Source organism: Cyprinodon tularosa, unplaced genomic scaffold (genome assembly GCF_016077235.1).
Source record: "Cyprinodon tularosa strain WSP-4 unplaced genomic scaffold, ASM1607723v1 ctg210, whole genome shotgun sequence".
NCBI classification, from domain to species: Eukaryota; Metazoa; Chordata; class Actinopteri; order Cyprinodontiformes; family Cyprinodontidae; genus Cyprinodon; species Cyprinodon tularosa.
This window is the reverse complement of record NW_024038779.1, coordinates 1690692-1705403: the sequence shown is the minus strand read 5'-3', so window position 1 is coordinate 1705403 and position 14712 is coordinate 1690692. Positions and strand designations below refer to the sequence as shown.

The 14712-nt window shown below is 37.2% G+C and overlaps 2 protein-coding genes across 7 annotated transcripts in view; both read left to right on the top strand.

Moving 5' to 3' along the window:
* The window catches only part of phactr4b (phosphatase and actin regulator 4b), a 53851-nt gene extending 49865 nt beyond the window's left edge, over positions 1-3986 (top strand). For all 6 annotated transcript variants that reach the window (XM_038285411.1, XM_038285409.1, XM_038285410.1 and 3 more), the window contains 4 exons: positions 89-150; positions 244-381; positions 522-598; positions 2421-3986. In XM_038285411.1, coding sequence (XP_038141339.1) covers positions 89-150; positions 244-381; positions 522-598; positions 2421-2436 — 293 coding nt within the window. In that variant the 3' untranslated portion in view covers positions 2437-3986. The remainder of the gene's footprint in view (positions 1-88; positions 151-243; positions 382-521; positions 599-2420) is intronic.
* A 3834-nt stretch (positions 3987-7820) lies between these two features.
* Positions 7821-13439, top strand: rcc1 (regulator of chromosome condensation 1). Its single transcript, XM_038285517.1, has 10 exons — positions 7821-7925; positions 8778-8874; positions 9531-9718; positions 9808-9987; positions 10402-10498; positions 10597-10719; positions 10801-10941; positions 11125-11244; positions 11387-11536; positions 12727-13439. The coding sequence occupies exons 2-10, from the start codon at positions 8796-8798 to the stop codon at positions 12900-12902; spliced, it is 1254 nt and encodes a 417-aa protein (XP_038141445.1). The 5' UTR covers positions 7821-7925; positions 8778-8795; the 3' UTR covers positions 12903-13439.
* Positions 13440-14712: the final 1273 nt, after the last annotated feature.

The window sequence follows — 14712 nt, the reverse complement described above, 5'->3', positions numbered from 1 at the left end:
GTCTTCTTTCTTCTTTGCCGTTCCTTCACATCAAACCACGCTTTCATATCCAAGTCTAAAATAAGCTCTGTCCCTGTTCTTTTTTTAGCTAAAAATCAGGCTGACAGGCAGGCGGAGGTTAGGGAGATCAAACGGCGTCTGACCAGAAAGGTGAACCAAAACATCAACAGCAAACACCCAGGTGTCATATTTTGTTTTCCCTGGAAATATTGAACACTAACAAAAATGATTCCTCTGTCGTAGCTGAGTCAAAGACCCACAGTCGCAGAGCTGCAGGCGAGAAAGATCCTGCGCTTCCACGAGTATGTGGAAGTCACAGAGGCCCAAGACTACGACAGAAGGGCGGACAAGCCGTGGACTAAGCTGACTCCTGCTGACAAGGTGTTTCTTTTTCTCTACAAATCTCTGAAGTAGAGATTACTTTTTGTGGAAAATCTTGTTTTCTGGCCAGATAAATTCTGTGTGATGTCCTGTCTTTTTTCTAAAATCCTTGTTTTAACTGTAAGCTTTGCTTTCTATAGGCTGCCATCCGAAAGGAGCTCAACGACTATAAAAGCACTGAAATGGAGGTTCATGAAGAAAGCAGAATTTATACAAGGTGTGCTTTTTATATTAACTTTATATGATAGGTGCACTTCAATTAACCTCCTTAAACCCAAGTCGGCCTCGGCAGATGGAGTCTGGTTCTGCTGGAGGTCTCTTCCCGTTAAAAGGGAGTTTTTCCTCTCCACTGTCGCTCCAAGCAAGTTTGGTGTGAGGAATTGCCTTCGAATCAATGAGTCGATGCAATCAACTGGTTTTGCTTAGATAGAAAACTTTCAATCAATTTGACTGTATGATCTGTTTGATTTGTCTCTGTAAAGTGCCTTGAGATGACGTGCATTGTGAGTTTGCACCATATAAATGAACTAAGTTGAAATGAATTAAATCTGAAGCATATAGAAAAGTTTATTTCATCGTTTCAATTCAAATGGTAAAACTGGAACTATAAAAATTGACATTGAAGGGTTTATTTCTGTTCAACATGATTATGGCTTATGTAATTTGGGCCTTTGGCCTGTTTTTATAGAGAACTGACATCCACAAGAAGAGTAGGCCATACAGGGACAAATATAAACAAATTTGAAAGTTTAAGTGGAAGGAAAACCTGGTAAAAAAAAAATAAAAAATTGCATAAACAACAAATATGAATGCAGCTTGTGAAGATGGTAAAGAAAGGCTCCTTTAAAGCTGGCGGAGTGGGTCCAAATCAGGCGATTAAAACATGGGGAACACCAGCTACTGATCTCAAGCTTATACAGGGAGAGTAATCGCTAAGCATGTTTGATGATGCATTCACTTTGATTCGGAATAGACAGGTGTATTCACTGACTTGTGGATAACTCGGCTTCAGTCTCTGGCTGCAGTCGAAATCTGCAGTTTAACCCCTTGAACCCTACGGACCCACCGGCGGGTCCAGCTGCTACATGACCTCGTAATTTTACCAAACCCCCAGTATTGATGTAAAAAACATATTTGGCACAGTTTGGTGACATTTATGGATAAATGTGCCAAAATGGCCTCTCCGCCTAAGAAATTTCTCACTAATACCATTCTAAAATAAATATGATTCATCTGATTGAGTCCACATTTTGTATATTTTTACACAACATTTAGATTTGAAAGTCTGTACTACTTTTTTGTGCTATAAATAATATTTTGGTAGTGTTTTGCAATGTTTATTTCAAAAAGAATTTTGGCGAGGTTCAAAAAATGCAAAATATTTTGTATTTTGTCCCTAATATTTCAGGCAGGGTCAAAGCTACAATGGTGCTGACACCAGAAAACCATTCTATGACATCTTACCTTTACAGACGTACCAAAAGTTTCTTCTTAAATCTAATAGCTTTGAGGCTATAATTTATTTACTTTTGCGTGTTTTTGTCAGGCAGAAATTTATTTATACCCCCTTAGGGTGTAAGAGGTTAAGAGCGCCTCACATCGATGTATCCAGAACATGGATACAACTATGTGATGCTGCTCTCGTTTCAAGCCACTCTTGAACCAGAGATTATGTTGGAAGTGTCTAGCATACTGGACTATAGTTAGCGATGCAAAATAAGGATAGTAGGTCAGAGAGAAGAGTGCTGAGACCCAGGATCCAAGCTGCCTGAAGTTCAGTGGGGATGTTGGAACAGCTGTCTTTATAATGCAGACCAGAAAGCCTCTTTCATTTAGCAGTATCGGCATTAAAAAACAACTGAATAGCAGTAGTTTAAGCTTAAAGGGTGGAAACCCCTTAGCAAAGCAATCTTTTAGGTATTCTTATAAAGATATGCAGATTTTGTTTTTAGGGAATACACACCATAAGCCGTAGAAATAATTTGTTTTAGGATGATAAATATGTTTTCATAACTCATTTGATTTCTCTTTTATCATAGGTTTCATCGGCCTTAGCATTCAGGCGCTTGGATAAAGAAGCACTTAAGATTTCTGTGAAAAGAAGGGGCTCCGACTGCAGATTGCCCTTTTTTTTTTTCCTCCCGCCACTTCCAGACTTTGCTGTACTGTTTAATCAGGGAAAGAGCCTGGAAGTCACTCACAGCGAGAACGCCCGCCGCTTTCCTTCATTGCCTCCCCTCTCTATATTGCTTTTTGCTTGAAGAACCAAGGCAGTGGCGGGCGAGGTCCAGATGCAGTATTTTTTCTAGATGATGGCGGGGTGAAGGAGGGGAGGAGACCCAACGTGCCAACGAGGGAGTGAGGCAGCAGAGGAGCTACACTACAGGCTGACTCTCACTCTGCTGCTGTGTGCTGCCCTTCAGGGACTTGGATCTAGTTAAAACCTTTAACGCGGCCTCATTCTGTATTGCCTTTTTCTCTCTTTACTGTATATGGAAACAATAGCTCATCTTGTTAATGTAATAGCATACAATAAAACAGTAATAATGATGAGGACCTATCATATTTCACATAGTAATAATAGATAACAGAGACTGAAGGACTGGAATGTGAAGATTTGGACATTTTCCACTTTAGGATTTGGCATCTCTGGGATATTGTGTTTTGTATTAGTTATGTACAGACTGCTGTTGTTATATCTTAGAATGCAACTGGGGAAAGAAGTTATGATAAAAATATTCTGTTATGCACAAACTTTTTATTTTATAATTGTTACCACATGAGTAGTGAGAGCTCTCATTTGAGCCTTTTTATTTCATTGTTTGGCTTTGCCTGTATTTGTGGATGTGATGTAAGGTGGCCAATTTAGCATCAAATTAGCTTTAGAAAAAAAGTTCAGGTCAGTGAGACAGTCTGCGTTTTTATGCGTGCCAACATGAGCAATGCCTGAAGGACTATAGGAAGCTGCTTTTTGCAATCCAATGCATGAGCCAACTGGACGTCCAGTGACATTGGATCTGGATGATCTTCCTTCATTTATACCTTTTTTTTTATGAGTTTTTGTACTTCCTTTTGAGGGATGAACAAGCAACGCATTCTGTAGCCATTTTAAATAAGGTCATTCTCATAGTGTCTGTAATAAGAGCTTGAATATAAGTTGCTGTGAGCATAGATCAGGGATTTATACAACACACACAAAAAAATCTGAAGTATAATCGGTCAACAGGGAGTCAGTTTTGGTTGGAGAATTTTGAAGCTGCAGGAATGTTTTTTTGTATTTTTATTTTTTTTTTCTGGCCAGTAGCTTACAGGGTTCTCCATGTTGTGTTCATAAAGGTTTAACTGATGCTTCTGTATATCTTGTCTTCCTTTCATTTGGAAAAAAAAGGTATTATAGGTTGCTATTTTTTTAAGTACAAAACATTAGTTCATGATTAAATGCAACAAAAATGGGAATGTGAAAGCCTTTCTTTTTTTGTAAAAAAAAAAAACAACATCTCTAAGTTACAGTTTAATTGGAAGTTGAATTGTGTGAACTGATGAATTTTTCTTTTTAACTGTAAATAATCACATCTGGATCTAAATAAATAATGTTATAATTATCTTATCTGAAGTAAAGCTGTGTCTGACTTTTTTTCCCCGCACATTATGATTGTCAAACAGCGCCCCCCACAGTTGAATAGTTTTGTAGGGATTTACAAATAAAAACATTGAATTATATTCATATTCTATTGCACTTGTATACACACACTGATACAAATTTTATTTACAGAAAATTTATTTGGTGAAAATAGAAATTATTCCACATTCGGAAATGGCTGTCTTCTGTTGCCTTTGTTTTTATGGCACACCAACCTGGTTTGCTGATGCAGTAAAGCTTCATCTCATCTGAAAGAAAAAATACTAGGCTACTCTTATCCATTTACAAAAAAATATATTTTTTTTATCTATTTCTCTAATTTAGATTGCTAATGGGACTTTTTAACCACTAAATATGCTTAGTGTGAGGTTAAAATTGGCATAATGTCAGAATACTTCATTATTTCACCAGATTTACCAAAGGTGCTAATGTTTCTATGGCATTGCATTTATAATACAATGAAATATGAGGGTTTTTTTTTTATATTTTAATTGATATGGGCAGTATGTTAGAAGAGATACAGATATAGTTTAAATTGCTTTCAACATAGAGTTTGATAATTTTTTAAATGCTGTATAGCTTGCAATAATTAGTATTAGTGATTTTACTATATTAACTGGGTCAGTCTGTCTGGTACCACAGTGGACCAGAGAGACCAGAAACATCACAAGTGGAATTCCTCAAGACTTCATTCTGGGGCCCCTTCTATTCAATATCTACATACTCCCCTTAGCTCAAATTATTGCAAACAAGATCAGTAACCATAACTACGCAGACAACACACAGCTTTCCATCACAATGCCACCAGGTGACTATGAATCCATCAGAGCGTTGGCTGCTTAGAACAGAACGTGGATGTGCCACAATTCTCTCCGAAGGAATAACAACAAAACAGATAATAATTTTCGGACCAAAGGAGGAGAGGTCCAGTGTTAACTCACATCTTCAATTACATACTACAGATAGAAACCACTGATTATGGCCAAAATTTTGTTGTCTTGATGGACTCAGTCCTGAACCTTTGCGCACATAAAGGCAATTAATCAGCCTTTCACCGGAAGAACATCTCCAGGATTAAAGGAATAATGTCCAACCAAGATTTAGAAAAACACATCAATACGTTTATCTTTAGTAGAATTGATTACTGCAACAGTGTCTCCATAGGTTTGCGAAAAAGGTCAGACAGCTGCAGCTGATCCAAAACCCTGCTGCCCGTGTTCTCACTAGAACTAAGAAAATAGAGTGCACCAGTCCAGTTCTGAAGTCCTTCCACTAGCTCCCTGTAGCTCAGAGAATAGACTGTAAATCCTTCTGTTAGTCTATAAATCAATGAATGGATCGCACAGGAATACATGTATCAACCCCCCTGGCCACACAGGTCCTCTAGTTAAAGCCTACTCTGTACACCCAGAACTAGAACTAAACATGGAGAAGCAGCATTTAGTTCCTATGCTCCACTTATCTGGAGCAAACTCCAAGAAGACTGTGAATTTGCTAAAAGCCTAAGTTGTTTTAAGTCAAAGTTAAAAACCCATTTGTTCAGAGCTGCTATTGACTGTTAATCTTTTAATCGAGGTATCAGTTTAATTCATGTAAAGTACTTTAAACTGTCTTTGTACTGAATTGTGCTATGCATAAAAAAATGTGTGCCTTGCCTTAGATTTTTAGATGGTATTGCAACTTTAATTTGAAACATTTTCATTTTTTCTTTACATTAAATTTGTTTCAACATCTATTGTATCTAAAATTATTCAATATAACATATTAAATGATATATTGCTTAAAAACAAAAATATGATATATTTTCTACTGTAAATGAAGTTGAAAAAAGTTAATAAGTAAAAAGACAAAGATAAAAAGCTAATTGAAAAGTTAAAAAGTAAAGTTAAAAGGTTAATAAGCCTCTAAAGTTTTGCTGAACCTAAAATAAAAATGTGTTTCTTTCATGAATTACCTACAGAGATGATCTAAAAATGAGTGAAAATGTCTAAACATAAGTATATTAATACTTAATTTGAGTAGGTAAATAAGAATCTCCCAGTGGAAGGAGCATTTTTATCCATCAAATCATATTATTGGACATTATGCACTTAAAATAGGAGACTGCATTGTTTTCCCCTTATTTTAAATGTAAATTTTCTTATTCCATTTGCAAAGTATCTCACTTACTTGTTCAGTTCAAGAAAAAATGCACTTATTTAAAGAAAAAAATACGTACTTACATTTCAGTTTTTTGCAGTGCACTCTTTGCTTGAAAGTTAAAGTCTTTCACTGAGTGCCCTACGTATAAAAGATTTAAAAAGTGTCGCCTTTTAATGTCGAGGAAACAGGAAGCGATTCTTGTGGGATGGAAGAGGGAAATAGTGACAATGAAGGTTGGAAAATAGCAACATCAAAAAATGAGAAAAAGCGGAAAAAACAGAGATCAGTTCAAGGGGAATCTAGTTCAGAACAATCCAGTGATGATCATTCCATACATTCCACAGCACAACAAAATGAATTCAAAGTCATATTCAAAGTCGTTAATCAGGCAGACTCTTTTACAAATTGGAATCCGGTTCACTTAACAAAAACCATCAATAAACTTGTCGGAGAAGTCAAAGGTGCCAGAATTCTGTACAGTGGAGACCTGCTAATTAACTGCAGAGACAGCGCCCAGCAAGGCAAAGCAATACGTATCAACAAAATTGACGGGATAAGAGTTCAGTGCAGCCTAATGGAGAACAAAAAGATCAGCAGGGGAGTCATTGGAGGAGTTCCTCTAAAAATTTCTGAAAAAGAGATTCTGGAAAACATAAGCGGTGCAAAAGTAAAAGAAGTAAAACGGTTAAAAACAACAAGAAACGGAGAAAGATCTGACAGTTTATCTGTGCTAATTAAATTCGAAGAAGAGCAATTACCAAGCAAAGTATTCATCGGTTACATAAGCTATAATGTCAAAATCTACAATCCTCCACCATTGAGATGTTTCAAATGCCAAAAATTCGGTCACGTTGCAGCAGTTTGTAAAGGGAAACAGAGGTGTGGAAGGTGTGCAGGAGAACATGAGTACGGAAAATGTGGAAAAGAAGCTAAAATAAAATGCTGTAATTGTGGTGGAGAACATACTGCTGCCTATCGCGGCTGTGAAGCAAGCAAAAGGTCTGAGGAAATTAAAAAAATGAAATTTGAGCTCGGAATAACCTACGCTGAAGCTGCAAAAAGGATCCCATCTCAGTCAGAAAAACCCAAACCTACAGTTCAACACACAGCAAATTCCAAACCTCTAGAGAAATCTCCAAAAATTAATGAAGACTCACTTATTGTTAAAAAGACAAATTTTGTTCTTTTCATGGTAGAAGTAATTAATTGTACTGCACAGACAACGAAAAAAAAACGGAAAAAATCAAAATAATAGTGAAGGCTGCAGAAAAATATCTGGACATTAAAGATTTGAACTGGGAGATGGTTGGAAGTATGATGGGAGGACCGATGGGACCATCAGAAACTGGCAGAGTTAAGATGACCTAGAGTAAATTAAAATTATATGGGCAAATGTGATTTAGTATTATGTTGGTTTAAGTTACACAGGTTTTTTTTTTTTTTTTTTTTTTTTTTTTTTTTTTTTTTTTTTTTTTTTGGGGGGGGGTGAATCGTTTCCTGTTATCTTGCTTTACTCCATATCAGTTGGTGGCGGTAATGCACAATTCACAAGTCTGCCAACCGCCATAAAATCCCATAAGAAGAAGAAGAAGCCTTTTAATGTCTACACTTTTAGGGGCCAGCTCGAAGCGTCGCTGTCTCTTTAAGAAAACGTGCGTCCTGCACGTTCCGCAGAACGTGACGTGTATGCCGCGTGTGAAAACCGGGAACAGGCTGTGAATGTTCACCTCTGCTCAAATTACGGACTGAGACAACTTTTAGGGTGAGTAAATAACTCAAATGTAATACTTTAGAACTCATCACGATAAGGTAACATCGATTAAATTAACCCCTCATCACCATAGTTCACGGCTGAGGGTTAGAATGTTATTTTTGGTTTGTTTTTTAACCGCTCTTCATTCATTAACATCTGTGATGCTAGCCACGAGCTAGCTAGCTAGCTTTGACTTCTGAACACTAGAGTTTCACATTTGTCTGAAACCAGTGGCTCGTTCTTGTAGAAGTATTAACTGTTGTTTTGTTTTCAGTTTGCTGATAAGCTATGCTATTTTGTTTCACGGGTTATTTAATGTTAACGACTATTGTCTACAATGTTAGCTACATTTAACCAGCAGACGTGTGAAATGCTGTTCCACGCAGCTGAATGCAAGAGTATTCTAAATAAGGACGAAAATGATAAATCGGCATGTATACATTTGGGTAAAATGAGCAATTGGGATCATTTCATTGGTGTAAAGAATCTCAGACCATAGTTAACACATTTTAGTGGATTACCCATGCATGGTACGATTGGATGGTGCTGTTCGCCAGAGTTTGGGAGCAGATGTGGAGAAGGTACAGATATTTCCTGTGTAAAACGATCCTTTAACAGCTGTTGAATTCCATCAGCCACTGCTCGGTGAAATAAAGGCTGTTTGTTGTCTGTTTGTAGGAGTAGGGCTAGAGGAGAACTTTAGGTTTCTATTTAAGTCCTAAATTTGAAAGTTTTTTAAAAATAATTTTATGCATCATATTGCAGACATCTGCATGTATATCTCTTGTTCATTTATTTTTTAGAAATTTTCGGATGTTTTAAAGATAATTCTGGTTTTCCAGTGTGCCTTATTTTCTACAGTTTGAATGCATTGCTGCCATGCCTGCCAAAAAGACCACCACCAAGAGGAAGAGTGCACTAATTACTGAAGATGCTAACGACTCCAAGAAAACAAAAGGTAAAATGGATAACTGAGTTGTTATAGAAGTTCTAAAAATCCTTTAGGATTACTTCCAATCATTCAAAGCATGCATTGTATTCAGAATTTCTTGATTTGTTGGCAATAGACAGCATTTGATTAGAGTTCAACTTTGACCATATGGTACAGAGGTGTAGTTATTTCAGATTTGACCTTTTGTTACTGAATTTGGCTGATTTCTTTTAGCTCACAAATGTGTTTCTGGCTATTTGATAAAAATAGTAATTTAGAAATTAAGCAAACATGGAGGGGTCAAAATAACCACATTAATAGATTATAGTAGGTACATTTAACTTTTGTCTAAAGTTTTTATATTTTTATGAATGTGTCTTTGTAACTCAAAACAAATTTAAGAGCACATTTTAATTGTTGTGTTAAAGTTCAGTTTTACTTGGTGCTTATCACACCAAGAGGAACCTGGCTCCAGCTAGACAAATATTCCTGCTGTGATTACCCAATCCTCTTTCTTGGAGTGTGTTTTTATCACCTGGTTGTTGATCAGTTCATGTAAAGAAGAACAGATAACCTTTGTTTTGTTTTTAGCACCGTCTATTAGAAAAGCTGTGCTGTGCCTTTAATGAAGAATGACCTTTCATGAGGTTGTAGTTCATTTATAATCTCTGTTTGTGTTCCAGTGTCACACAGGAGTCATTGTAAAGAGGCGGGTCAGGTTCTAGTTTTGGGCCAGGGTGATGTTGGACAGCTGGGGTTAGGTGAGGACATCACTGAGAGGAAGAAGCCAGCTCTTGTCTCACTACCTGAAAAGATTGTGCAGGTGGTGGCAGGAGGCATGCACACAGTGTGTCTCAGTGAAAGCGGTCATGTAAGTCAGCATTTATCTTTTTTTTTTTTTTCATTAAGGTTGCAGAAAGGGGAAAACAGAATATCTCAATTATTGATTTTTCTTTTAAGATCTACACATTTGGCTGCAACGATGACGGCGCTCTGGGTAGGGACACGTCAGAAGAAGGATCTGAGATGGTTCCTGGTAAAGTTGCGTTGAATGAGAAAGTAGTCCAGGTGTCTGCAGGGGACAGCCACACTGCTGCACTCGTAGAGGATGGATCGGTGTATATCTGGGGCTCCTTCAGGGTTTGTTTGTTTATTTGTTATATCTTTTATCATAAATCAACTTCCTGTACATTTTGAAACCTGTGTGTGCTGACTATTGTCTCCTTTATCCATTTTTTGTGTGAGAGATGTTTACTTTGGGAACTTAAATTCAGTTAGCATGATATTACAAATCATTTAATTGTGAAATGCATTGGATAAGGGATGATTATGTCAATAGACCATTTGATTATTGCATTTTTTTAATCTTTCTACTGTGCTGCTTTTGCTGAATTATGTAATATTAAAAAGTTTTGGTTTGACAAATGCTATTGTTAAAAAAGCTTTGCCCTCCCATGTTTTTAGCCCCACTTTTCATTTTTGTTATGGCTTTTGCTCCTCCTTTTTTTTTTTTTTTCAACTGAAGTTTCTTTTACTGAACTTGACATTTTCCAGGACAACAGTGGTGTTATTGGTCTTCTGGAGGCTATGAAACCATGTCCTGTTCCAGTCAAAATCCCCCTCACAGAACCTGTAGTGAAAATTGCCTCAGGTACACTATACTTGATTTTACATTTATTCTGTTTCCTAGTTTTGCAGGATAAGCTAACTCATTTGCTTGTTTTGAAACAACTGAATATCCAATGATAGGTAACGATCATTTGGTGTTGCTGACATTGGATGGAAATCTGTATACATCGGGGTGCGCAGAGCAGGGGCAGCTGGGAAGAGTACCAGAGCATTTCTCCAACAGAGGAGGGAGGAAAGGTCTTGGTGGGTAACTTTTATAGCCCATACCTTGTTTTGAACCTTTAATTTTATACAATGGGAAATCTAATGATCCTTCCCTTTCAGAGCGACTGCTGGTCCCACAGATGGTGAAGCTTAAAGGGAAAGTTCACTTCACTGATGCATTCTGTGGAGCCTATTTTACATTCGCTGTGTCTACTGAAGGATATGTGTACGGATTTGGTCTTTCAAACTATCATCAGCTGGGTAAGTATGGGGTTTTTTCTGTTTGGAGAGATCATTGATCTGTTCTCATGGAAGTTTTATATGCAACTCTATAGTCGACTGTATAACTATCAGCACCATTTACTGAACTAATTCACTTTGATAGTCAAAGTTCTTAGCATATTAATGTTCAATAAAATCTAAAATTTTTCTGCATCTGTTCAGGCACTAAGAGCACCAAGATGTGTTTTGTTCCCGTAAAACTGACGTGCTTCAAGAACTCTACCACTGCCTGGGTGGACTTTTCTGGAGGACAGCATCACACGCTCTGCCTTGATGCTAAAGGTAAGCAGACAACGCCTTATGCAGGCTTTCAGATAAATACACACTGACTCTGGTTAATATTATGTAGACACAATGTTATTGTTGAATAAAATATATATATATGTGAGAAAAAAAATAATCGTTTTGCCTTTTTTTATTGTAGGGCAGGTTTATAGCCTGGGTAGGGCAGAGTACGGTCGCTTGGGTCTGGGTCCAGGAGCTGAAGAGAAGAGTGAGCCAACTCCTGTGATAATGGATCCAGCAATGGGAGTGTCATGTGGAGCTTCTGTCAGCTGTGCTGTTACCAGAGAAGGTGAGGAACTAGCTAAAGGCAGTTATTGTTTTTCAGCGTGATCATGGTTAAGAGCTCCCTGGGTTCGATTTTACCTTGGTATCTTGCTATGCTTTCGAAGTCTCGTCAATTTAACTTTTATAAAATTTTGGTGCGGAGTGTCTCTTGATCCACATAAACATGTCAAGTCCCAACAGGACATGAACAAGTAACTTTCATGGTCGGTTTCGTTTTCCACCTTGTTTTCCTAGCTGTTGTTTCAGCTGCTCTCTCTTGCTCTTCCCCTGGCTTGATTTAAGCATGGAAAACCTTCAAGTTACTTATGCAGATTAATATATTCTTAACTCAGATCAGTGCATATATTAATGTTTCATTTCTTCCTATTCTCTTCTGTCTTGTTTCTAAGGATCTTTACTTTTTCTTGGGCTTCATCTTTGTACCAACTCGTCCAGTATAATGAAAACACAGGACTCCTGCGGAAAAGATCCACTGGATTTTGTTTCGGCAATTCCATTTAAACTTTTTAGTGACGAAGTTGTCTTGTTAGAAAAAAATAATAATCTTAGCCTTACTGTTAGTTTCTATGCGTCTCACGCTTGGTCAGTTAGACCTTTAAAAGCTTCATGATGGATTCTTTCAGAGGGGGAGTGTGTATTTCCTGATGATAAATGATACAATTATGGGAACCACCTGCCGGCTGATTCGTTGGTGCATCAGCAGTTATGCTTGCTATTTAGCCGGAGAGGACCTGTAGATTTCTATTTGTTTGTGAATTTTATTGCTTTGTTTTCTTGCTTTTTTGTTCAGCTATAGAGATTCATGCTGGACTCAATGCTACTGGTAGAGTAGAGTTTCTCCTCAGTCCATTTCCTGGTCTCTGTTGTGGAAGTAATTGTCCAGGCATTTCTGCTTTCTGATAAAGTGTTAGACCTGTGGTGTTTTCCTGAGACGTGTAAACAATCTAAAGAGAAGCTGGGTTACTATTTTAACACCAGAAAGCGGGAAATGTTCTACTTTAAGAATGTAATGATCTTAGATGAGACTCCCTTTAATTCTCCATCTTGATCAAATGTTTATTTTAATTTTTTTGTTCCCTTTCCCAAATTATGATTTTGTACATTTTGTTTAATGCTGCACTTGACTTCTAGTTGTAATTTTGTATCTCCTTGCTGACCTACGGCCTTGTTTTCCTCACCAACCCCAAACTACAGGTTCTGTGTATGCCTGGGGCATGGGAACCAACCTGCAGCTCGGCACAGGAGAGGAAGATGACGAGTGGAGTCCAGTGAAGATGACCGGGAAGCAGCTAGATAACCGTGTAGTTCTGCTAGCTTCCAGTGGAGGGCAGCACACAGTCTTACTTGTTAAAGAGAAGCAGGAAAGCTGATATCCACCTGACACACAGCTGGAATAGTTTTGATCATTTTTGATGGGGCCTGTTCAGATTTCATATTCAGGAGCCTATTTGTGGCTCTGTGCTTTAGGAGAGCAATGTTCAGACCACAAAGGCCAGAGGAGACTTGGCGTCTTTTAGTAGAACTTTTCTTAACATGGGTGAAAAGTACATGTTTTTGGTTAATCAAAAAACTATTTTTTTAATGTGTTTTTGTTCCTTTAAATTCCCATTAAACCATTTTGTATGACTGTGAGGGTTTAGTGTGTTTGTGAAAGAAACTGCATGTTCAAAAATGAAGCTAGAAGCTGTTGGATTAAGCCACTGAATGCTAGTTTTTAAAGTATTTTTCTTAAGCAATAACTTGATTATGATTCAGACAGGACATTCATAATGAGTTTAAGATGTGCAACTACTGTTCATGTCATATCTGCAAACACAGCTGTTGTGACTGGAAATTTAATAACACATTTTGGTTTCTGCATCTTGTTGCCTTTCCTGTCTGACAATAAAAGTGATTTTTAAAACCTGTTTTTAATTTGCAGCATAATTTAAATTTCGACGTCAAATGCATATGTCCAATATTTTTGTTCTGAAAACACTTTATATTCAAGCATAGGCTCTACATTTTTATGTGTATCATAATGGTCTTTTGGGACAAGGATCTGAAAAGGAACATTTAATAGTCGTTTCAAACATTAACATTAGGTGAAAAAGTTCTAAATAAAGGTCGGTGTCACTTTTCAACAAAGGACAATCTAGATAAAAATGAAGTCAAAAAATGAAATAAAAATCTCAAATTCTCTTACTAGTGACCTATTTTATTTTTTATTAGTACTGGTTAAACTCCCTTATGCTGGAAGTCCCACCATACTACCAAATTATGGTATGTCAAAATACTAGTGATGTGTATCGACACCTTCATATGAAACTGAGCAGAATTCCTGTTTGTTTCTTTTAGTTATAAATTATTTTTGTCTTAACCAGGTTCCAAGGCGAGTGAGGATTGTTCTTTTGATTGATGCCCTTATGACAGTTGTACATTTAGGTATTTGCATATTACTCAAATCTTGTATCGCAAACCATTGGATAGAAAATTACTTTCAGTCTGAATCTTGATGTGTGTTGCATGTGAAATAAATGGCATCTTTGATTTTAGTTGAGCCTCTGATTAGACTGCACAAGAATTAAAGCTTCAGGTTTGTTTTTTCCTCTGGCCAAAATATATCCTTTCAAAACTAGTCGTGATCTATTGATCATATAGAGCTGTCTAGAAGAGAAAGATGTGTGTATATTTAATTTCACAGCGAAAACCTTAACTCGATGTAAGTTTATTGTTAGTTCCTGTAAAGAAGTGTTTTTCAACCCTGGTTCTCAGGGCCCACTGTTCATGTTTTGGATGTTTCTCTACTCAAGCACACTTGATTCAAATTATTGCATTTCCTCCTCGACCGCCTGCAAAAGCCCGTTCATTACCTTTAACCCAGGTCAGGTGTGTGAAGGCAGGGAGACGGGTTAACATGCAGGGCAGTGTGCCTTGAGGACTAGGGTTGAAAAACACTACTGTAAGGGTAGGTATGCCCCCTTTTAAGTTTTTATCGTTGTCGTTAAAAACTACTTGAGGTTCAGGATTTACAACCACCGAGTTAAAGGCATATAACACCAAATTAGCAATTGACCTAAACATGATTAGTCTTTCAAATCTAATGGACCCTACCTAAATGCAAACGATTTAAGTAATAACATTTAACTTCTTAATTAGCAAAGCAGGATTTTGTGCAAGGATTCTTATTAAAAATGATGG

What these genes read in the sequence shown, in the direction of transcription:
- rcc1 (XM_038285517.1), top strand. Translation starts at nt 8,796, where the DNA reads ATGCCTGCCAAAAAGACCACCACCAAGAGGAAGAGTGCACTAATTACT. An exon ending in CGACTCCAAGAAAACAAAAG is followed by an intron (nt 8,875 to 9,530) that starts GTAAAATGGATA and finishes TTTGTGTTCCAG; the next exon opens with TGTCACACAGGAGTCATTGT. An exon ending in TGTAGTGAAAATTGCCTCAG is followed by an intron (nt 10,499 to 10,596) that starts GTACACTATACT and finishes ATCCAATGATAG; the next exon opens with GTAACGATCATTTGGTGTTG.